The 26,069-nt window shown below is 34.4% G+C and overlaps 1 protein-coding gene across 3 annotated transcripts in view; it reads right to left on the bottom strand.

Moving 5' to 3' along the window:
- Positions 1–26,069, bottom strand: part of CFAP47 (cilia and flagella associated protein 47) — a 363,351-nt gene that overhangs the window by 21,340 nt on the left and 315,942 nt on the right. For all 3 annotated transcript variants that reach the window (XM_085319423.1, XM_085319426.1, XM_085319424.1), the window contains exons 58-62: positions 23,110–23,269; positions 22,334–22,428; positions 18,321–18,482; positions 2,465–2,636; positions 840–1,001 (exon numbers count right to left, since the gene is read on the bottom strand). In XM_085319423.1, coding sequence (XP_085175549.1) covers positions 840–1,001; positions 2,465–2,636; positions 18,321–18,482; positions 22,334–22,428; positions 23,110–23,269 — 751 coding nt within the window. The remainder of the gene's footprint in view (positions 1–839; positions 1,002–2,464; positions 2,637–18,320; positions 18,483–22,333; positions 22,429–23,109; positions 23,270–26,069) is intronic.

Below are 26,069 nucleotides of genomic sequence, written 5' to 3'. Positions count from 1 at the left end.
AAAAAAAAAAAAAAAAAAAAAAAAAAAAAATCAGCAAGCCTTATAACTTCCATAAGGTAATTAAAATGTAAGCCTCATGATTGTCCTTCAAGTTCACTGTTCACTATTTTAAAGCTTTTCTATACACAATGGAATCCTTGAGATTCAGCACAGGGTTACTAGATTATGCAGCTCTAAGAAAATGAAATGTATATTAAAATTATACTAACAGAGATTTCTACAAGATTTTTAAAAAAGAGCATTTGTGGACCAGTAATAAAATACTGAAGACTCTGACAGATTTAGTTTATCTAATGAAAGCGGAGAGTAAAAAAGAATGCATAACATTCCTATATAAGAAAACATGAATACTTTAAAAAGAATGGCACATTTTAAAATTTTTAAAGCACAATACAGATGATTTTTGGAATGTTTTATGTATAAAGTATTTTGAAAAGCAATCAGTTTAGTTAAATAAATTAGTAAAAACATTTAGTTAGAGCTCTGTATATGTTCTGTAAAGTAAGCCTTTAATATCATGACATAACTTCCTTAGCATTGTATTATGTATTTTAACACCCAAAAGTATTTTAGGCAAAATAACATAAGCATCTGGACCTACTCCACCAATTCTCTCTTGGCAGCTACAGACTAATGTGTAGAACATTTTCTGTTTCTTATAGTACAGCTTCAGAACCACTACTCATTACCTATACAGTGCAGCACTTGTAATGATTTATTTCTGAGATAGCTGGAGCTCAGTTATGTTTCTGTTGCCCAAATCTATCCTATCTGACACAYTTGAGCATGGGTTATATCCTCAGAAAATTGCATAAATACTTTATCATAAGTATCTTTACCTTGTCTGGCTTGTAAGCTTAAAGCCAACTATAGTTTCCTTATTCAGGCCAACTGCTTCAATGTTGATAACATCATCCACTTCTGGCTCCATTGCGATGAACAGTATTGGAAATTTCCAGATTCCTCCTGTAGCACATTGTACTACTAGAGTTGCTGCATTCCTTAGAATTTAAGTTAAAAAAAAAMCATTGACTAGAACAGCATAATAAAATATAAACTCAGTAAACTAATGTCCAGAATAAGCTTCTGTGTGCACAGAACTATATGTCAGTAAAATGAAAGTGCAGACAGCTTTAAATTGGAATACGTCTTTAATTTTATATGGCATAGTATATATCACTTGTACTTTAGACTGGAATGTAGGCTAAATAGCACTGGATATTTGCAGTATAAGACAGGACATAATATGAAAGCAAAATGATGGTCATAGCCAAGAGATTTGATTCTTCTTCTGTTTACTCTGATTTAACTCCTTTTTTCTTACTGGTTATTGTTTATTTATTCTGATGTTATAGGAGAATTTAATCCAAAACATGTTAGTAGTACATATTAGAACCAAATAGATTTGACTAAGGTCTATGTACTTTCAGAAAATGTCAGACTCTGATGTCCTTGGATTGTCTAAAAGAGAATGAGTGCTGTAGATTCGGATGATAAAGAAACTAATTTAATTGCAACCTTTCAGTCTTCTACACCAGGCTTGATAGGTCTCAGCTACATAAAGATAAAAAAAGGGAGAAGAGGGGGACAGAATAGAAATAGAAAAGGGTTATAAACAAATCTCCACTCTGACCTGTATGGAGATGGGTGGATAGACGTTCTTAGAGGTTTGCTCTTAGGTTACTGCAATAACTTTCTCAACTACTGCAAATGCACTCCCCTTCTGCATCCTAAAAATACCCTCTTTGCATGCTACCCATGAGATCTGGCAGTGTCTGCTCTCCTCTTCCTGGTAACGTCCAACCTCTGAATGTCTCTTTTGCCTGCACTTTCTTGAAAGAAGCTWCAGGAAAGCCTGTCCTTCGTGCATCCTTGGCTTCATCCAAAGGAAGATGCAATTTCTCTCCAAAAGAATGTCCCTTTCACATTTGCTTTTTAAAGGGATGGGATGTACTAATTTAAAGCAAAGCAAAACAACCATTTTTCACATCACAGCTGTAGAAGAGGGGACTGTTTTTCTGTCAATCATTGTTACTGAGAAACTGCAGACTCATTTCAAATTAAACTATCCCCCTCTGCCAAAGAATATTCCCACAGATTTGTCTAGGAAAAGTTTTTCTGATGGCTGACAGGCCATCCTGTGTCTATGCTTTACTTTGAGAACAAGTAATTTTCATTTGAGGCTCTAACACTTTCAATACTTCAATGATTAGAAGTAAATTGATGGACACACACAATAGGGCAGTAACTCAACAGAACCATCTAGCAGGCATTAAAAAGAAACACTGTCAGTTTTAATACCAAAGATATCATAATGAGAAGCAGTAAATAAGAAAATCTAAAATAATAGATCTCAGAGGGGAAAACAGTGAAGAAAATAGTGCAGGGAGGTGTTTACTCAGATAAGCTTAATCAGATAGGATCTTATTGCATGCTCTGTTAGTAATAAAGAACAGGGACTTACCTCATCGGTTTGTTTGGTGCAAACACTATATTAAAGATCAGTGTTATAATTCCGGACTCTGTATCTCGTTCTTTTTGTATCAGATGTATACCCACCAAAGAGTCAAGCTGAGATTTAATTTTATCTGATTGATATTGCAATTCATACAGAAATTCCACTGTTGTAGAAAAACCTAAATGATATAACAGTAGATGATCAATTTGTGTATATTCAAATCACAAACACTTGGCTGGCTAGTAGTTACATTTCTAGCTTTTCTTATTAAAAGTGACAAATGAGTAAAACTAGCAATTATCCAAAACTTGACTGATTTGCTTCTGATTTCATAGCAAAATCTTCCAATTTCATATAATCGGCTATACAGTTTCAGGCAAAATGGAAGCTGGAAGAATTAGGAGAGGTTAACAATAACAGTAACATTGCTCTGGCTCCTACTGCCACAGTATAGTAGGATATTTCTAGTTCATCAGCCAAATATAAATTGCAAGAATGTGGTACTATTTGTGACCAATTCCACTGGGTCAATGTCAAAGAAAATTGTCATTAACCACATCAGTGCCACTGATGGCTGCCAGCCTGAGAAACAGTCACTGCAATGAAAAATAGCAAAGGTTTCACTAGCAGCCTCTTCTCTTATTCCCTTTGGTAGCTATGGAAAGGTCAAGTAATAATGACATAAAAATAAACAGCTGAGCTTCTTGAATTAAATGGTTCTTCCAGCAATAATAAAGAATACAGAAAAAAATCAGTATGCGATAGTAATTTGTGCACAGACAGGAACTAAATTACTACGAGGAACAGAATCTTACGCCTCCAACCTATTTAAAAGTTTTACCTCCTGTAGATGAAAAATCTTTTAACATCACTGAATGTTACAGGAGATTTCATTTTACTATGACCACCTACCTCAGGATACGTTTTGACTTTGCGGAGGTTAGGGTAATGCACAGTGCAGAACTCCTGCTTATGAATCCATCTATATACTGGCTATGGACTGTCAATCAGGTTCAAGGTTACCTCCTAGGGCCTTCTGATTTGGAATGCTAAAATACAGACTATATATTTCTTACCATAAAATACTGTATCTCCAAGAAAAAACGCACTGTGAGATAGCTAAACAACAGCTTACTTCAGTTTTGCCTATTTGTAAAGCCGTTTAAATTGGAGTATGGAGATTCCTTCCTATGCTTGAAGCCCCTTCTTTGCTTAAATGTAAAAGTTCCTTTTCACTAACTATTTTCATTAACTAACAAGAAGTTTTAACTTTTGTTGCCAATACTTTTGTAACACATAGCTTAGATTAACCTTAAAAATTGTCAGAGCTTATACTGAATCACTCCTGACTCTTTAAAGTACATTTTTTACACAGATGTATGGAAGATTTATCCTAGATGTACAWGTTTCACAGATGTAAGCAAAACATTATCACCAACATAGAGGATTATCTGTCATAGTAGATACTGAATACTGAAAACAGGATTTCCACATATTGATCTATCCTTTATAACTGTACTTTGTTATTATACACATACTTTATTATAACGAAATTAAAGACAAATATTTTTACTACAGTTTATAAAATTCCTAGGTTCATACTACATTGTTCCATGTTTTGCTGTTAATGTAAGAATCGCACTTCTTGCTCTGTCTTCAAAATAAAATGTTCATGCCATGCATTTAGAATTCAAGGCAGCACACGGCTTGTAATAGTCACCCTATACAAATGCCAAAACACAAAGATTTAGGCATAAAAATTAACTTATTATGCGAGAGAAAAGATGACATCATTTGCAGCATTCCACAGTGGGAAAATTGCAATTGTTGAGCAGATGTTTCTTTCAGCAGTTAAATCCACCACACTGCTCAGAAAAGGTTTATTTTATAGTTCAGATGCTAGGAAGAAAATATCGTGAATTACCTGGCACTTTTAGTATCTGAAGAAATTTGGTTTTGGTTTCACATATTTAYATAGTGCCTTTTAGTCATAAGCAATTAAATATTATATTTTTTCTGCTCTGGGCTGTTTTATAACCTGTTCTATGTTCATAGTAAGCATTTATTTAAAATATTTTAACATTCACAACACCCACGGAAAAACAATGCATTTTTAAGCAGCAAATGAAAATATCTGAAAGCTTCATTATGCAGGTCCCATAGCTGGTTGTGAATCTACACTGCAGATCTAGTTTAGGGCTGTTCAAAATAGAAAAATGTAATTATATTTTCATCAGCACTGCAAACCCTAAAGACTACCATATTACCATATTATAGGAAGCCTTTGTGAATATGTTAATATTTGTTTCAGACAATTCTATAATACACATGCTGCTAAACAAACTGACGGCTGCTGAAGGCAAAAAAAAAAAAAATTGTTAAACATTGCTAAAAATGTACCCAAATTGTTAAATGTTTAGACTTCTATTGACTCCAAAAATCCCAGTTTCAATTAAAATGGCAAAATAAATAAAAATTGAGACAGAATTATCATTATCTTTAAAGTAATGCCAAACATAGTATTGCATATTGTTCTAATATGCCTTGAACCTTTAGCCCTGCACTTTGTATACTAGTGTTCACTAGCTTTGTATTTTAAATACACCATTTTAGTGTAGGTACAACTGTTATTTCATCTAATGCAAATTGTAGAATAGACATGCAGGTGTAATGTATATCCCAATTAATCTGCCTCTGTTTTGAAAACAGAACAGCAGCAATAGTTCACACTTATCTTAAAATACACATATTTATCAATCCAAACAATGGGATAAAGATATAATACGGTGCTTATTTATGTACAGCTGGTTAGACCTAAGGAACAAAATTCCAACTGCAAAAAATATTATTTTGTCATATTTCCCAAACATTATTATGCATTATTTATATAAGAAGTGAAYAAGAATATGGTTTTGAGGTAATTTTAAGTGGAATTTTGTAAAGCATTAAACATTTCTTATTCTGAAAGGCTATAAATCTCTTTTTTTTAAATAGTGTTTTCCTTTCAGTGACTAAAGACTTCCAAAAGTTAGTATGCTTCTAGGTAACAGTTATGTACACAGCTTTATAAGAATTACTTTCAAATTTTTCAATTTGAAGGCCTGCCTCCCAACAAGAGTTTTGAGCTACGTACTTTTGTGTATGACTGTCATGTATTCTCAAGTGTTAGCAAGGCTACTTCTCAAAAAGCACTAGAATTAAATTGCTGAGGATTTGTTGTGGTTTTTATGACTTCCAAGAAGATGAARGGAAATAGACCACTTCTGTTTTATTTACTTTTTGACTTATAATGTGGAAGCTTCAATGTTTTTACATTATGAGCAGACAATTTAGAAAAATATGAATTTTTGTGACTGTTAGGGATTACTGTAAAACTAATTAATAGATACCATACATCTACAAATAAAACTGACTTTTCTACTGACTTCTCAGTAGAAAAGTTAACATGCTAAGAGCTAATTATAAAGACAGTGCTGGGACTAATCCCTATAGACGGTATTGTGAAAGGCCCACTGGATATATCTGACCTGGAAAAGAGCTTCACGCTGTCATTAGAGAAGCTTTGTGCACCTCTCTCATATTTCTGACAAGTGAAGAAGTGTTTGACCTCACTGAAGACCAGCTCATTAAATAACATGTTTCCTGATGATAAAAATCCAATGGAAAGGGGCCTGTGAGGCTGCAGTCTTTCTGTGGCTTCCCAAATGAGATCCAGCTATCTGAGCACTCTGCAAAGARCGCCGAACCTGCAGCGCACCTGGTGACTAGAGAAGAGAACCCTGCTAAGGGATGCTCCTAGCCTTCACACTGTCCCCAATTTCTAGTGACACAGGAGGAAAATGAAGCAGTGATAGAAAGAGGTTCAGAATGTAAAAATGATTGTCCTCATTACAGAGGCTTTTCTTACTTTGGGTAGATGCAACAGAAGAGAGATAGAGAGCCACTTCATACAAGCGGCCTTCCCACTCAGCCGGCTGCGATCTTACAGCAGTCATTGAATAAAGGAGGTCAGCACAGTCACAGGATGCGAACGCACGATGATAACCCAGCTATTCATAAACTTGCAGCTTTGTGCTTTTCAAAAGCCAGGTAAATTACTTTAACTGGTGCTGGATGTAAACATACTGCATTCTCTCACGGTTTTTACCCCTAGTCCTGCTAATTCTCCCAGGTTAAGTATCAGTTGTTGCCCTGGCTCCTCCTCAGATTCGAAACAAAGCTTTCTTTACCTCTTCAACAGAGCAAGTAAAAGAGAAACTATGGGTACAGAATTTATCCAATCATATCTATCAGATGTTTTGTATCCGATGCTACCCATCTAAACCTCGTAAAATAGCTTTCTTCATAACCCCRTTCAAACTCTGGTCTGACACTTGTCCTTTCCCTGCTCCTCCACTGTCTTCCAGGAATCTTCACACACATCCCATCTGAACACAGCAGGGAGGGGGGAAACTGAACATAAGTATACAGTTATGTCYTAAGAGTGGAACCAGAAACAGAGAGAATAAATGACTTGGATTAAGGAATAGCATAAAATATAAATAAATGACAATAGATTAACTGGTTTCAATATAGCTTTTCTCAAGTCAGTAGCAAAAGTGAGTTAGAAGAATAAAAGGAAAAAAATAAAAGGAAGTCCGATGGGGAAGAACCTTCCAACATTTCAGTAGACAGTATCTTCCAGGCAGTGAGAAATGAATCTCATTTGAAAAGTAAACATCTACTCCCCACTGTGAAATATCGTAACTCCAGGTTAATAGCAGCAGAATAAGCGAAGAGCAGAAGGACAACAAAAGACCTGTTTGTAACTGAATATGGCCTTTCACTGAAGTTCTTCATACAAAACCGCCGTATGGAGAGCATTGTAAGATATCAGTACAGATAACATCACTTTGTTAAATGCTAGACACCGAACTACCTTAAGCACAAAAAAAWTAATGGATATGTAAGTGATCTGCTTCTGCTATATACTAAAATACTTATTGATCCTCAGTGGAATTCTGAGGAAATTGTCAGCACAGCTCTGCATGTATGTCTTTATATCTCTTCCCTGCACATTTATTTCTCTTTCCATAGTTAACTAAAGCTTTTCATCTATGCGTTCAAAGCTCTGCAAAATTCCACTCCTAGCCACATCTTTTTTATTTTTTACCATACTTCCCAGTGCCTACTTTCCCAGCAAACACCTTTAAAATTTCTTTCCTAAATTTTCTTTGTAGCTTACTTTTTTTTTTGCTTGCTACCATTTTCTTTTTCAAAACACTTTTTAAAAGTAGATTTCTAATGTAAGGCCGTAGAAAGTCCTTCTCTAAAACACTGCATCTTTTAGTGAATGAATGGGCAGCTTGTCCAATGTATGTGAAATACACTGTCTGCATCTAGTATCTATTGCTCTTCATACATTTTTGCATTCTTTCTTTCAGCTAGTTCCCTCACATTCTCTCTCTCTCTGAAACTCTTTTAACTACTTCCYTTTTTATTACATTTACCCACATTCTTCCCTCTTAAACAGTTGTTCTTTCACGGCTTTCATATAATTTGGCACAGTAAATTGAAACAAAAACCTCAGGATAAGCAAAGGGAACATTCCAGGGGATCTATCTGGCCAGTGGCAATAGAGAAGACTGAAGCTGAAGGTAAGAGGCCTGAAGAAGCACTCCTGAGAGCCTCAGACTGGCAGCCCTCTGCTCCTCTGCTGAATTGTCCGTTCCTCTCAGGGCAAGGGGGAGAGACAGCAGGGAAAGAGATTTCTGGACGATCTCAGGTGATTTTTCTTTATCTGAGCAGCAGAAGATGATGATAAAGCACGAGAATCACGGAAAAGGTTTCGTGGAACCTAGCCTCTATATGTTAAAAGAAGGTGTTTCAAGTACATATGTTTTTAACGTAAGTTTTAGCATGGCACAGAAATCTTGGCATGAAGAGTCAGTATTTCCTCAGTACTATCACGACAACTTGCCTCCAGTAGAGAACATGGGCCAAGTTTTCTATGATGCTTTTTTCTGGCCTTAAAGGGCAAAAGGCTCAAATTCGCTCAGGGTATGCAGGATATCCTAGAGAACTTTCAGCATACCCGTACCTCATCAGACTGAGGCAGATAGGATGACAGATATTCTTGAGGTACCATTGCTCTTTAATGGGAGCAAGTTTGTTGCAGTCTGCAAAGAAGGAAAGTGTTTTTTGCAGTTAGAAATGTTTGTGCAACCATACCCGGCCATCAACAAACTCAGAACAGCTTCCTCWCAAACATATGTTATGATGTACTCTCAATTCAAAAAGACATTAGTTTTTCCCATGGTATCCTGACTCCTTTGGCTCCTTCTGAATGCGACTCCTTGAAAACAGTAGCAACTCAAGATGTCTTTTAATATAACCACTCAATGTGTGACAGCCCACACAAAAGCTAAACTGAAAACAGAATTATTAATCTCACAACAGGTTTCTCCACTGCACTCACCATGATGATGTCTGAGTACTTTAATGCATGTAGTAGTTAAAGCACTGACTAAAAAAAATTATGCTGGGCATTTGGAAGACCCACTTCCAATGCAAGCAAATTCCTTCAGATTCCTTTATAGTAGCAGTGTATTTACAGATAGGCCRCAAGATCTTTGAAGTTATGCTGCAATGATTAGGATTTTGTTTCAGGCTTTTTATATACGACAGTGTGACGGCTATTGGCCYCTCCCTTGAGGTTTTCAGCCTTTCTTTTTTATCATTTGCATCAGCAAATATATATTGGAAAGATTTAACTCATAAGGGATGTTCTGTATTTTTTCCTAGAAGAGGTAAGAGCACACCAGTACTTTTGCTCTAAATCACTCATCACACCTACATGGTCAATCTTCAAGCATTTTGTAATACATTCTATACACTTAATCACTCTCTCTCTTTTTCAAATTCATTCTTAAAACTAACTAAAAACTATTTCTGTGTCAGATACAGTTCTCTGGCAGAGAAAACACTCTTTCCCATATTTTGAAACATATCATTTCCAGTCATGGAACTTATCACCTACCAGTTAAAATGTGACTCTATGCTGTATTAATGTGACTTTACAAATGCCAAGGACAAACAGATTTAGCCCATCATTAGCTACYTAAATTCCTTCACAGTTCCTTATTAGGGTTATATATATAATTATAAAATACTTTCCATCCAGGAACAGAGCAATCTTGAAATACTATGGATCACACAAACATAATTTGTCTTACTAAATATGAGTAATTATGGATATAGATATTCAAGCTCCTCCAGAGTTATTTATTAAGGTTACATGCAATTATAAAATATTTTATGTCTAGGAACACAAAATATTGCGGATTATATTTATTAATACAATTCAAGTTTTTGTAAGCTTTGGTCACACCTCTAAGCATCACTGATATATAACTTTGTAAATCAGCTGTATTCATGCAATGTACACCCRGTTTTGCTGAACTAATAGAGATAAAATAAATACATTCAAAATAGCTTTTCCAAGAGAAAATGCTTTCTGACTACTTTTATCGTTTGTCTTGTAACTTGGGTGCAAAAATAGAACTGTCATCAATCTTCCTGATCACCCTTAGACTCAAACAAYTTTGAGCAGACAAGGCACACTTCTGCTGATTGCTGTTAAAAATCAGAGCATATTAAACTGTACTGAGATGCAGCTCTTACTCAGCAAAGGCTGAAAATTTCTAGTTTTTTAGCAAGTCATAAAGCACTGATATTTAAAATATTCCTATATTGAGTACAGTCTATTTGCCCTTTGAAATTCTGAAGAACTGTCACAAACAARTCCAATACTTTTTTTAATAACAAAAAACACTGAAAGACACAATATTTGAATAACACAGCCTATGTGTAGCAAAAGGCTTTTTGTTATCAATTTTAAAGGTACTTTTACATCTACCAAGTGTGTCAGCTACAGGATGCAATATTTCCAGAAGCTGAAACTACCATAYGAGCTGTTGAGCTAATCCTCACTTGCAATTACATTACAAGTTCATTTTAGAAGATTAATAATATCGTATTTTAAAGTGTTTTAATTTAATTAGCAGATATTTCAAATGGGCGCATTACTTCTCTAACGACACTAAAATTTCTTTTCACAGATTAGACTGCCCAGACTGATCAGAATCTGGTTGCCTCTCAGACACAATGATAACTGTGTCTATTTTGTGAGGGATTTTAGGAAGGGAGATGTGAGATGGGAACATGTGTATTGTAATGTCTTGATTTATTTTGTTTTTGAGGATATATAAGAAGTATGCTATCCTTTTTCATTTGCTATATATCTCTTGATTCATGGCCATCACTTGAAATACGGAGTTAGGGACCAGGAACTGTTGTGGTTCGGGGTATTTATAGTAGTTGTATATTTTTAGAAGTGTAGGTGACAAAGATGTCAACCCAGCTTATGCTGTTTCCCTGTATCTTAATCTAAATCGCTAGACAAATAAGCCTGTGGGACCAAAGATTAAAGAACTTCAGTCTGAGGATTTTCCCATACAGAAATGGATTTTTGTGTTTTGAAAACTTGGTTGTATATATTCAGAATCACCGACTCAATACATCTGCAAATTCACGAAGTAGATAAGCTACACAAGTAAAATGGGTCATACAAACCTGCAATCGCCAGGTGGAGGGATTTTCTGTACTTCTAACTTATAAGCAGATATGGAGAAAAGACAAATTTCCCTAACAAGCATTTCTTAGATGGTATTATAAATGAATTATTCTTATAAACGAGACAGAGAGAATCTATGTCTTAAATCATGTCTTTCAAATCAAAATAACTTAAATTATTTATAAGTTTCCTGATAATATTTCAATTCTGATATCTGCATTATGACATAATCTTTTCTTAGATGATCACATACTGGTTTCCATTGAAAATTAAGCAAAATAAGTGAATTTATTCACATGGAACTCTCTATTGTTTCTGGTAGCTTTATTAGCATTTGTAAGCATGTCTTGGATATTTCTAAACTATACTGTGGTCTATTAAAGAGACATACTTTTGTTATCCTGTGACGTTTTAATAAATACAGCCTTAGCACAGAGACTGGAATGCACTGCCTAATCACTAGAGTCATGTTTATTTACTTCCTTTTTCTTATCCAAATAATTAAATTTAAAGTTATATGTAAGGTGGAACAACTTGAACAAAGGGGGAGTATAAATGTCTCTACTATAAGACAGCAGTAGTCTCACGGGAGGTTTGGATTGCAGTCCTCCAAGGCGGAAGAGGGACGATGACTCGAGTTCTCAGTATCTCTGGTCATGAAGAGCAGCAAGAGTTTCTCTTCTTTGGGCAAAGCAGTAATGAATACTATGGTTTCTGCAAAGCCAAATCCAGGATGCAGACTTTTACAAAACCTGGTATCAAACTCCTGAACTCATATAAGAAGAACTCCCTGCAGATACTGACAGGGCTTTTCATGGGCTTCTGAGGCACTTTTTGAGCAAACTGCTACTAAGTTACTGTAAACTTAGAACCAAAACCACAACAGGATGTAGGTATCTAAACTGGGAGACCTTAGGCATGCAAAATGGTGATTCTAAAAACCTCTCCATTACATCATGGATCCTAAAATCTCATTTCCTTTGGCTCTAGCCAAAGCCTGCAGTATTTTTGATGGGGAAGAAATCTATAATGAATAGAAGGAAAATAAATCCATTTGTGTTATTTTTTCAGATATAAATCAATAAAAAAACTATTCAAAAGTAATAATAAGCTTGTTTAGTAAAATTAGTTTAAAGTTCCACTGCTGTCTTTCCAAACTAGCTGGAAGAAAAAGCAGTGATTCAGGGGAGCAATTTGATTCTGTGTCCTATGATGATTCTATAACACTATATGATATTTAGTCATTCATCTTGATAATTTTAATGGCTAGATAGGTCTTCAAATCTTCAAATCAACTTACTCCTAAGAGTGCCAGAACTACAGGCACAATGCACTTATATTTACAGAAACCTAATGTTGTACACATTCTCCATAATGACTGGGGAAGTTTTGTTTTTTCCTTTTTGCCTCATGCTCAGTTTGGAAATGAGCAATATGGGAGAGCTGAAGGAAATCTCTGAAGTGTATAACTCTATTTTCTCTAACAACAACAACATCTGAACAGTGTGAATTCAGAGACAAGAAAATATAGGCAAAGAATCGACTTGATAAAGAAATTCCATTATAAGTCAATTTGAAATTAGCATTTAGCAGAGCTACAAAAATACAATGCAATAACTTGGAAACAGAAAAACATCTGGGACAGAGTAGTTCTAGGTGTGCATGCATTTGTTATTACAGAGACTGTCAGGCACTTTGTCTACAGCAAATTTAGGAATATAATTCCTCCTGCTTGCTTTTCTAAGATGAAAAGCATGCAGATASAGATGAGATATTTAGACAAGGAGAGTACTGATTGATGCTTTGTTCTTCTGGAAAATCTACAAAGTTCATGTTTCCTGGGCTTAGATTAGCTCTGCTATGTTGACGCCCCATAATTAATGGGCTAAATCCTAAATCAGATCAAATTTATACAGATGCATCACTACAGTGCGATACGATATTGCAGAAGCACAACTAAGAGCATGGTGAACTGTGTTGCCTATAGTTTTGACCTCCAGAAGCTTTTCCAAAATATCTTGACAAACCAAGTGTGTAGGGAACTGAATCCATGCTATAGAGGTAAAGATTCATTATCATCCAGCTCAGTAAAAAAGAAATGGGAGAAACGGAACTTTGGCAACAATACAATAATATAAGTAGTAATACAATAAGTAAGGCACGGATTCTTGCAGCAAAGTATATTGCCTAATTTTCCCTTAGCCACTAATATTTAATACAGCCACCCAACTGTGCAACCCTGTTTCAAAGATGTGTTATGTTGGGTTAGCTACTCAGTTCTTTTGGTCTTTTATTTCTCCCGGGTGCACATCATACTGAAAGTAGCATTAAGAAGAATTGAATTACTTCTGATTTTGTTTTCGAGCTATTGTGTGAAGGTGAATAAATAACTTCAGATTAGCTTATAATTGATCTGGTTTCCTGTAAGTGGTCCTGAATATTTTAACTGAATATAATTTTGCATAGGTGTTAGAAACTAATTTTAATTTGCATACTGATGATTCTCATTTTTAAGGCTTGCAGAGTTTAACATTTAAAAAATGGTAAGGAAATAGAAACGCTGAGTGATTTGTCCTGTAAACAGAACCATAAGCACTGATTTGTGCTCCCAAATTCTGTTTGCTTGTAATTCAAGAGCTCCTTTTCAGGATTTGTTATTATTACTATAGTTAATACAGAGGAGGGACATGTGGCTACTTGTGAGACAAAAAATGTGCTAAATTGTTTGTTTTTCACTTAACTAAAGCAATATCCTTGGGTAGAAAGTTAAGATCATGTGCTAACCTATATCATCATTGAGTAAATAAAGTCCTGTCTGAAGTTTTCATCAGAATGCCTGTGCATATCACAGTTCAGGAAAGGAAATAATATAAACCTAGTGTTTATATATTTTGCTTCTAATGCACAAGAATAGGACATTCAAAAATCTCTGTTGGTTTATCTACCACATCTACTGTAATTATTTCATTTTCATTCAMGGAATTCTTTACAGTGCTTTATTTTTCATCTTGTCAACTAAGTGCTGCCCACTAGAACTTAAGCAGGTGAGATTAGTCTCTTCCTTCAGAAAGAAAAAATGGTTATTTTTTCTAACCCATCAAGTTGCTCCCATGTTTCACTCATAAAGAAACATGAAGCCAATTGTAAAGTATACAACGACTAAATTATGTAACTACTAAAATATTCCATCTGGGAATTTCTATTTCTATTCTATAAATTTCCATTTCTATTCTTTTGCTTTGTTCTTTGACTTCTGCTAGTTCCCTGCTTTCCAGTACAAGTTCAAACTTGCCACCTTTAACAAAGTAATTCATAACACAGTAACTCTTCCTACCAACTAGTGCTTCACCCCTTGTCAACACTTCCATTTTGCCATTCACCGTTAACCCAAAACAAGAGCTTATTTGTTCTTTGTTCTACTCTATTCCTCACAAAGTAAAAAAAACTCACCTACAATCCCACTTATAAAGCTATAATTTTCTTATTCTCAAAGACCACTTGAAAAATAATTCCAGAGTGATTCTGACAATAGCAAGGGAGTTTAAGTTATACAGAGAGCCACCTCCATCATTATTATCCTCTTCATATTGTTTTCCATATTCACCTGCCACATTTTATCAATAATTAAATTAGAACCTCTCTGGATGAGAGGTAGGTCTATAAGAATATTTTATTTCCATCTATAGGGGCACTTTTATAACTCACACTGATTCAGTTTTACCCGTTTTAGTGAACTTATTTCTTAAAGGTGAACCTCCTGATCCAGACCCCATTACACCAAAGTGGCATTTAGTGGAGTCCAAATCACTGACTAACGTGAGAACTTGCTGAGCAAGGGAATAGCTTCTAGCATGTGTTTGGAGCTGTTCTTTTCCTTCCCCACCATTCTCCTTCCTTCACAACATTCATTAATGCCTCAAAGAAAGCTATTTTAACGGGGTTAAAAAAATAGAGGATTTCTGCTGAGTTTCAGTACTTCAGGAATTTATGAATGTTAGATAATTGTCAAAAAACTGTATAAAATGGGGGGGTTGTTTTTGTTGAAGGTGAAACAGAGGGTATGGATGCACTGTGCATCATGTATGCCAATGTACAGTATGGATTAGCATAACTGTAAATGTTATTTAAGCACTAGGTGCAATTGAACTGTCCATCTGATCAGTCAGAGATCAGCATACCTGCAAAAATTTCACATAACTTAAAGATTGATTATCTGTGCTAACTGCAAGAATCTGAATAGCACTGTTCTCCCAAAATAATAATTCATATGAAGTCTTTCCAGAAATAAGAATCTGGTACCAACGAATTAAGACCAGTTTTTGGAGGAAAAAACAGGAATTAATCATGATTAAGGAAATTAATTACAATCAGTCAACCCTTATCATTGGCTTATGTAAACTGAAACAAGTAAAAGGGACAGAGACAGAATAGGACTGATTATTGTATTTCATCAAATCAGAAGTACTCTCTGGCTGCATACTCCACATGCTCTCAACATGGTCAARTTTGGCTGCTTAGAAACTCATGAATCGCAGTCAAATATAATTGATAAGTTCTGAATGATATTTTTCTTACAATATTTTGGAAAAATCAAAGATTTCTATATTTTCTGTTGATGTTTAAAGTAAACTAAAAAGAACTATCTTATTAAAGAACAACCATCACACTTCTTTTGACGAATTGTTTAACTGAAAATAATATCATTAGAGAGTAATATTTAAGAAAACAGCCTAAAAACAAACATATGGTATATTAAAATAAAAATACATATTTAATACAATTGAAAATTATTTTAAATGGACTGTATTATATTTATTATGCCCTAAACTTTAATCATTTAATCTGTTGGATCTCTGAACATTGCTTTTTCTGAACAACAAATTATGTCATCTTAGCTATACAATATTTAGACTGTCCCTTCTTTCTTAAGAAATTATAAYAACTTTTTGTTTCAAACAAAATCTTCTGGAATGGACTATAATGAATTCTTTTAATGTAAAGGACATGCTTGAAGATTTCCCAGGGGTTTATTCTAGTCCAAATAATTTAAATACTGAAGCACAGTAGTAGCTGTTTAAATCTGATCTGCCAGTAATTATCATCATTTATCTTTGGCTATAAAAACTGCTTACTACACATCACATACTCTCTGATGAATCACTCTTTCACAAGAGAAAAAAAATGAAAAACAGCTTGCCAAGCTGTTATCTTAGACCTTTATACTTTTATTTACGCTATTACTAGTAGGCTGCAGAATGTTCAGATAGCACTATTAAATTTGATACCTAACAGGCATCAAATTCTTCTAATAATGACACTACAATGTTATTGACAACCCTGAAAAGCAACAGAAATATAAATGATCTTAGTACCGATGGTGTCAAGCATTTCATTACCATATGTCTTGCCTGAAAAAAATGCAATATCCCAAATCAATGTCTTGCAGTATGTGCAGAAGCCAGTGTTAATAAACATGAACTAGCATTCTCATGAATAAAACAAGCACTACTCATCAAAGATCTGCAAGTCTTTCAAAATGCTGTCTCAACTTCCTGAATGCATGTTACTCTTGCCAATTCTGATGCCACTGTTTTGGAGGGAAATAACTCAAGTATATTTAACATGGCATATTCATATACGACAACATAATAAACTGCTAAGCCAGCTACTCCAGCATACTAATAAAAATGGCAGCATGTATTTTGAAACAAAGCTGTTCTTACAAGGCCAAATAAAATTGCATGGTAATATTTAYGGTTCTCCAAAGAGGCAAGAATGTATATTGAGCTCTTCATACCTTCTTTATTTTACTAGCCTGCTCACTATTACCTTGTAATATGGGAATAAAAAACTACAATACACACCCAGGTTAACTTTGACACTGCAATAAGCGCAAATATGTAGATTAACTAAGTAATTACTTAGATCATATAGATTGGCAAATATATTCCATGCATGATCTTACTGACAGTTCAGCCTCATATCCTGTTCTATATTTAAAAACTCCATCAGAAGAGCTGGACAACGATCGCAGATACAAGACCATGCTGTTGAGTGGGGGTGGAGAGAGGGAGGATGCATAAACTCAGCCCTATAGGAAGGATGGAATGCATCCTGATTTACATTTTACAAATTTGCAGTATGAATTACAACACAGTTATCTGGCATAGGAGTTTCTGGAACACGGCATTACTGTAAAACATCTGGCATGCCAGGTTCTGAAGCTGACTCAGGTGCCAAAAATAAGACACAAAAGCCTAGTTTCTGTGGCTCTTGGACTGAATGCCTAAGTAACGGACTGCAATCAGAGCAACTTCTGTAAATGTATCTCTCACGGCCTTACAGTGCATTATATCCTYGAGAAAGTTGGAGGATTGGTGAAATAACTCTTCCTCTCATTTAAAGCTTTATTAAATATACATTAGGATGTCTCATGTCACGCACCATAATTTTTAAAATGATATTTTTTTTTATCAAGTAGGATGACTTTGCACCTACTATCAAATGTGGGTTAAATTTTGGGAGTGCAATCATTTGGGAAGATAAAAATGTGATGTTGCATAATTTGTTGCAGTAACTATGCCTGTTAATAAACACGTGTTAACAGAAGTAACATGGATTCAGCAGTAACAAGCACTCTTTTCTTACTACTTACACCTTGCACCATTCTCTTTCAAGAAGAGGTACAATATGAAAAGCTGATGTATCGCTGAAGAAATTGATTTTCACTGTGTCCTCAGCTGATTAACACTAAATGGAGGCTATCGTTCTATAAAGCTTTATTGCTTCTTTCGAACAAGGCCTCCTTCAATCCATTTTGTTGCAGATATTGGCCTGTTAGTGGAATGCATCTTACAAATAGGGACAACCTGCAGATAAATACTTCCTGCAATGCTTACACAGACATATTTTTGCTAACTTCAGACTTTGTACAGTCTATTACCTTTTAAAGAAGAAATAGTATGTGTCCCAGCCTCCCAGCCAAAAAAGATAAAAAAAAAAAAAAAACAAAAAAAAAAAAAAAAAAAAAAAAAAAAAAAAAAAAAAAAAAAGAGTAAGTAACTCCAGATATACTAGTATGTGAAATTCTCATATTTGCAATAGAAATACAGGATGAGAGAAGGATTTTTCTAGCAGTATTTTTCTAAACTGCATGTAGCTTTGCCTTGACAATACATTTGGTAAAGTACCTGTATCGTATTTGCAGCGTTACTGAAACAGTATGATATCCAAGCTATTTGCTCTTACCATCAGTGACTTGAACTTCATCTTGGATGTTGTCTGGCTTATTTGCATCAACCACTGCAGAATTTCTTGCAGCAGGCATAGCAGTTGCTCCAGGAACTACACCGGTCAGCAGCACTTCCACTCTTTTTTCTATTCTATGCCTGGCTCGACAGCGTACCACAGCTACAGAAAAGCAAGAATCCATTCTTTATAAAATGTTGCCAGCAAATAATTTTAACAAAACAGCTAAACATAGAAGTGAAATGGTCTTAAAGCAGGATGGAATTCTAAATAAGGACCAACACGACGAAAAGATTTTTCTCATCTCACAGTTTCCGTTGTTTGTTCTTTTGGTGAAGTAGTAAAAAAAATATTGTTAAGCAAATGAAAGTCTTTTTCTACTGTTGGTTCCCAAAACCACTAGCAAATTTCTCCCTTTTTGCAATTATGAAATGTATATCTTTATTTTAGTTTATTTGCAAATAGAAATTATGGTATAGTTTGATATGTATCAGTGAGAAAGCCACATTGAAAGAATAACAAAGAAATGAAAGAACTTAAATGCAAGAAATGACAGTTAAAATTGGGAAAAATACTAAGTTATTCTTTGATTTATTAATACAAGAATAATTTTGTTCAAAATTCAGATCTTACAGAACTATGCTAGAATAAAAAGCATTCTGATCTGAGTTTCCCTTTAAAACATAACAGAGTTTTGTTCAATTCAGTTACTGGTTTTAATTTGCTTCTTCTAAAACCTGTCCCTTTTCATTAGAAGTTAGTTAGTTTTTTGCCTATACACTAGATTGTATACAGCCTACTTCAATAGTTATTGTTTGTGGTTTTTCAGYAGTTGTTGTCAAGGGAAGAAGAGAAGATTATATTCTGGAACTGAAAGGAAAATACATTTTCCCAAACAAAAGACTTAGAATTTTCCAGCGGTATTGAAATCAACTTGAAAAAGAAGAGCTGATTACATTCTTCTCAGTTTCAAGGTCTACATATTATTTTCATCAAAATTATTCCTCTGAAACCACAAAATTATTTGTTCTATTATTAAAAAGCTAGATATTTTTTCTTTCCACAAGGCAGTAAGTAATGATTCATAATCACAGACATTTAAGTAAGCAGGAAAAAGTTCAGAACTTCTAATTTGAATTTTTAAATAAAACAGCCAATGGAATTATACCCAGGGATTCTTTACAAATTAACTCTGAACTTAGTATCAAGATTTAATGATAAATGGTCCAGATACATCTCTTAGTAAGTTACTATGTTCAGAAAACATCAGAAAAAGAGTAAGGAAACATTCATTTCTATACCATACTTTTTTCAAGTTTTAGTTCTAAAACTTGTTTCACCATCATTGTTTTTGAAAGCAGATTGCATATCATGATCAAGTCACTCCATTGCTCTCTCTTAAAAATAAAACAGACCTTTTTAAATTTTTCTTTTCCTATTTGATAGGTTTTGAATAATTCCTATAGCTCTTTTCTAAACATTTACATGAAAAGAGTTAGTTACAATTAAAAATGCATCTTTTTTCCCAGATGTACGGCCTTACATTTAATAGTAAATGCACATTACCTGTTTYACCCCAGCTTATCAAGTATTTCAGATCACTCTGTAAACATGCTGCATCTTCATCAGTTTCTATTCCACAGCTCATCTTACTACCAGAAGTCACTCTAATTTTTTTGAAAATGACCGAGTAATATTTATGGATAAAAATCAGAACTCTGTGGGATCTGACAGGACAAGTCCCTGAGCAACTTGATCTAATTAGATTTGCTTTAAGCAGGGTGTTGGATTAGATGACCTCCAGCAGTCCCTTCCAACCAAAATTATTCTATGACTCCACAAGAAAAAAATTATCCTGGATGATTCTCCATTTGTAATTACTTCTATAAGCTAGCCAAGTTTTAATCTATTTAATATGTACTACATGGGTTGTGACCACTGATCATTTTAATTGGTCTCATGAGATACTAAGCCAAGTGACTTCTAGACATTTAAGTATATTAAGATGCAAATAAGAATGACATTCAAGATGAACTGCCTAATATACTAGCAAAACAGCTTTGGTTTTTGACATAACAGCTTGTAGCCTCCAGGCAATTTCAATAAATGAAAACAAATACATTAAAAAAATGATGATACAATTTTGATCATTATTAAAAGCAAAGTAGATTTCTTGTAAATTACTTGTTCTGGACTCCAGTCTTACAACTGTGATTTTTAAAAAGTAAATTTATAATGGAGAACCAACAAGAATCAAGGCAGGAATGGAATCTGTTTCATAAATACTCTCACATATAGGTATATTAGCTTTCYCGTTCATTTTTTCAATGAAAGACCTAGTACTTCCTTAGGAAAAGAAAAAGAACAACATATAATATGAACATGATGATGATGGTCCCTAGAGATATGCATTCAAAATGAATGCAATGCTCCTTGTAGGCATTATAAACATTTACTGAACATAAAGGGATAATGGAATTAGTCATAAATATCTTACAGTTTAATTATGTTATTTTAAAGAAGTATTTTGGAATTTAAAATTACTTCAGACGGGACATTACTTAAGTTTCYGTCCATATGCAGCAGTAAGGTCACTTAAGGAATTTATGAGTGCTATCAGTTCAAATTCATACCCACTCTACCTRAGGAAAACAACAGACTGATAAAAGAGAGATTGAGCTCAAAGTCTGCTGCTGATGAATTACATTACAGTTTTAAAATAAGAACACAAACCTTCCCATCAATATATATATATAATATATGTTTTAATACTAATGAGACTCTTTAAAATTGCCATTTTGGGCAACAGTAGATCACACGGTAATATTCTGCTTCATTTCTTTAATCTATTAAAGTRGAAATTAAGTAGATGAAAGGTCTAATTAATATCACATCATTGGTATTTGTCTGCAAGTAAAAGGTCCTTAAGCAAACTAAATTAATGACAGTAAAAATATCTTTTTCTAGAAGTTAGTTTTCCAGAAGTCAGTCCTGTACTTTAACCTATTTATTGCAGGAGGGTATTATATTCACTCATCAAAAGACAAGTTGATATAAAATTGTCTATCATGCAAAYCTCGATCTGTAGTTTTAAGCTTTTAGTTTTAAAAAGCTGTTCATAATTTCTATCAAGTATAATTCTAGGATTATATTATGCCTTAAAAATATAGTTGCATCAAGCCTATGAACATGCACTATCCCCAAAATAAGCAACAACAAAAATCCTATCAATGTCAGTCATCATGTAGTGCAACTTCTTAGTAATAGACGGAAAACTTACTGTTATTCACACTCTTCTACAGTCTGCTTTTGGTTAAGGAGCAAAATTCAAGGCTGAGCAAAACAGAGGACATCTAATCCAATATATGTGTCATTTAAACACTCTGAAAGAGTATTTGGGCACTTAAATAGAAATCCAGCTTTGCATCAGTCTTTTTTTYTTGATTTACTTTCAATTTTTATTTTACTTTCTGTTACAGCATTAACTGGGACACAGAAGTACATATGCTTTGAGATTTCTAACCACTCCTGATTCCTTTTATCTACAATAAGAACAAAGTAACAGATTTGCTTTGTAGGTTGGAAAAGAGGATTTTAATTCCAAAAGCCCCGTAAAATATAAGTAGCAACTTTCTTTCAAATACAAAGGTAGTTTCATATTAAACTAATTTGGTGAATACACCTTATATGCTACCATCTGGGGATTCAGGTTKGTATAATATAGAAAGCTGCAGACAAAGTGATCTGGAAAAATAGTGTAAGTCATGCAACCAGCTTAGTGCTTCACCTCATGCTTTCTGAATATACTCTGACTTCGTATTAAAACGATCAAGTCATCTATTTCACCACTTTTCCCTCACCTACCTTCCTTTAAAAATTAATAACTGATTTTATCTTTTTTTAGAACTGCAGCAAAGAATTATTGCAAAATCTTGTGAACAAGCAGGTGACAATGCAAATAACTATTTAGTTTTCTTAAATTTACTGTTCATGTTTTTTCAATAACTACCTACCTGAAACTARTTTCTGTTGTGGTGCTTCAGGTATTCCATGAACTGGGTAGATCCAACGTATTCCCCGAATTCCCCCATTTTCTGCCAGAGTAATACTGTTTGGAAAATAAGTGAAGAGTATCATCATGATAGACTATTGAGAATTTTTTTCCAAAGTAATCTAGACTTAAGAGTTGTTGGTGGGGTGAGTCTCCATTTTATTGTGTTCTTTAATGCTAAACACAGCCAAGCAAAATATGAAATAAAATCCAAAATCAGAACAGCAGCAATTTACAACACTGAGTTTAGAGTCTTCCATATTATTCTGTTAGGATAGGGAATATTTGGTCTGATCTGCTCTATTTTATGTCATGTTCAAGCTGAAAAGAAGTTCATTTATATATAGGTGATGTTAGAGCCAAAGTTGAATCAGAATAAAGTCAAATACATATTTGTAATATATTACACAAAAATATCTACAAGAGAAACAGTAAATAATTATTAGCCTAATTATACTGACAAACTAGAGGCATCTAAGTGCTCTTAATTTGCTCTATATCTGTAACTGCATTGGCAGCTAATACTTTCATTTTTTAACTCAAAAACAGAAAAGGTAGATATTGAAATAGAATTATCCACCTTAAAGCTGCATTCTTTGCAGGGTACATTAAAAACTCATATTTGTCCTCAAAATCACACATCATTCTACTTGGGAGCTACAAATATCTGAAGGGGAAAATGACAATAGGTTTGAGCATTGTCAACTACTGTTCTATTTTCTTATGAGGATAAATTACCTCTTTAARTCTTTATTTAATTCAGTAGAATCCTCATAAGGCCAGTTTTCACCATTCTCCCTCATTACATGAATTATCACCAGAGCTTCATACATTTTCATTGTATTCGGTATGAATAACACTGGGATGTCCAGTCTTCCTTTTGGAGCTAACGCAATTCCTGGAAGATAGAACAGATTGTCGTGGTATTTTGGAGGTTTTGAAAATTGATTTAAATCATATTATTTGCCCATTTCCCTTTTTATTTTTGATACAGTATTTAACATTTCATATAGTCAAATCTCATTTTATTGTAGCATGTAGCCTGTCTTCCTGTAATGAGGCACTTCTTTATTCAAAGTTCTGAAGACAGGAGTTCACATGAAGTGTTGTNAAAAAAAAAAAAAAAAAAAAAAAAAGGAAGTAAATCAAAACAAAACCAAAAACCCTTTTAGAATTATATTTATTGAGAGTATTTTGAAATGAGACCAAAAAAGAATTTGAAGGCTCAAAACCAAATGAAGAAGATTAAATGAACTTCTCATTTTTAACATTCAGAGATCACATATATTATGCGTAAATCAGTCCTGTGATTTTCTGGGCACTAAGTTATGATTTTTGAACACTGGTTGGTTGCAACATAAGAAAGTAATGCTGCACAAAAAAGGCCAATCCAAAAACAGCACTTCATGTTAAAGGAAGAGATACTTGAAATACACTTGAAAGAATCTGTATTAGTGTTACTCCAGTTATGTCGGTTGGATACCATTTCTCCTCTGATGGACTTCACTCTAAAAATTTCTCCTCTCCTCTCTCTCTCTCTCTATACCCTCTATATTGTCTATAATTAAGGTAACCTGAAACATTACATTACCAGGGCCTTTTTTCAATGGTTTGCCAGACTGCCACATGTCACAAGATCTATCTCAGGTCAYGGCCCAGCCATTTCAGAAACAAAGTCATGGAAAAATTACAAAAACTAGAACAAGCAGATCCTACAGTCTTTTCACCACCAAACTCCTCGCTTCAAAAAAGATTCTTGAAATTCAGTGGAACAGATACTTTGGGATGCAGCTTTAATTCTACCTGCAAAAAAGTTTTAATCATGAGTATCTGCTTGACTATGAGTCTGCTTGACTACTCAGAACTGAATTAGGTAATGTCAAAAACGAGTGTATTTCAAATTCTCTGCCTCAGTTCAACTGGGACTGCACTGTGGACCACTTCTGTGTAAKTCCTCTATCAGCTCTACAGAGCATAAGCACTGTGTGAGCTAAACTTAATTGAAGTAATGAAGCTGTGGGTCACTGTAACCAGGATTTTATTTGGAAGAAATATAAATGGAGAAAAATACTCTTGCTGCTTCTAGAGTAACTTTGGGAAATGCCTAAAAGCAGGTAGTCTGACACTCTGATCAAGCTGTRATGACAACAAACAAAATATCCTGCAATATCTTTGAAAGAAATCAGCATCCTCTCACCGAAACTCAGTCTAAGCCACGTTATCTTTCGTATTGCACAGGTATTTGATGACAGGCTTGCTTTGTGCAGAAAGGATGTCTCCCTTATGCATTGCTGCTAGGTTTGCAGCACCTCAGAGTGCCCTCCCGTTGWTTCTACCCAGAAGAACAGCACTCAATTCAGATTCCACTAATTGAAAAAGAGAGATGAGGCAGAGCTTGCCATGCCTCATAGAGTCTGACAGGGAACCATTTAGAGCAATTTTTTTTGTTGATAGTTTCCCCATTAAAATTATCAGTGTAGAATAATGTCAGTTAAAACCACAGATGGCTCTGCTAAAATTAGGCTCAGAAAAAACTCAGTATAATCAGCTCTGCTTTTCTACCCTTATCCTCAGAATCCGCAAATGGCAAGCTCCAGAATATTCATACACAGTAGCTACTGCTGCAAAAGGCTTGCTAATTCTTTCTGCAGGAACTCATCCAGTAAAGGAGGATTGATATGAGGCAGTAGAGAGTGAAATATTGCCAGCAATGCAGTAAGCAACTGAAATACATAAAGAAAATTACATCTAGGTGTATTTTTCATTTATTTTCACCTGCTAGAAAAGGCAAGCCTGTCTTACACATGAAGACTAAAGTTTTTTATAGTAGCTCTTCCAAGGTGACTGTTTCAGTGCTCAATTCCAAGAGCTGAATAAAGTATGCATAGCATTTCTGCCTCAATTCTTATTAAGGGAGGGTTTGTTTTTGTTTGTTTGTTTGTTTGTTTAGTGCTTCCAATGAGGTTGCTACGAGTTTTAAATCCCTCTTCATTTTTCCATATAACATGATCATCATCCCTTGTTATGGATTCCAGTCAAGAAAACAAAAGAATGCAGCACTGTGTCTTAGCTTTCCTATATCAGTACTATAATTTTGTCAGTCTAAATAGGTAAATAGGATTAAAATCATCAGGATCATCAGGCATCTTGACAGATTATTATGATTTGTCCTGTTTCTGCTTTTAAAAATACATTTGAGAACCTCTTTGTTTGCTCAGCAAGAGCAAGGCAATTATCTCACTATATCACAGGTGATATCTATTTATACAAAGAATATTCCAAGATAAACAACTTTGGTATCTCAGAAGAAGATATGAAACAAATTTATTATCTCAAGGCAAACATTTGGGGAGGGGGGCAGTATATTATTATGTCTTGAGCCATAAATCAGTAAAGGTGTGAACAGTTCTTTCTATACCTGAAGTTAACTGGAAAGATAATTGGTCACCCACTCTCCTATGTCTTCTTGATACATGAAAAGCAAAATCCCTAAGAGAAATACAACTTGATCCAATTTATACTTTCCCACGGCACATACGTTATGTCAAAACCCCTATTTGGCTTCCTGTCTGGGACCAAAAAAACGGAATATAAGGCAATACAAGTTTGTTCAACTCACATATAATAAAGTAAGTAAAAGAGCTAATATTAGAGAATGTAAAATGATAAAGATAAAATTGGCCTCATTCTTCATATTA

The sequence above is a fragment of the Rhea americana genome, unplaced genomic scaffold (genome assembly GCF_003343005.1).
Source record: "Rhea americana isolate MKP2758 unplaced genomic scaffold, rheAme1 scaffold_59, whole genome shotgun sequence".
Taxonomy (NCBI): Eukaryota; Metazoa; Chordata; class Aves; order Rheiformes; family Rheidae; genus Rhea; species Rhea americana.
The sequence above is the reverse complement of the archived record's forward strand: the minus strand, read 5'-3'. Positions and strand labels throughout refer to the sequence as shown.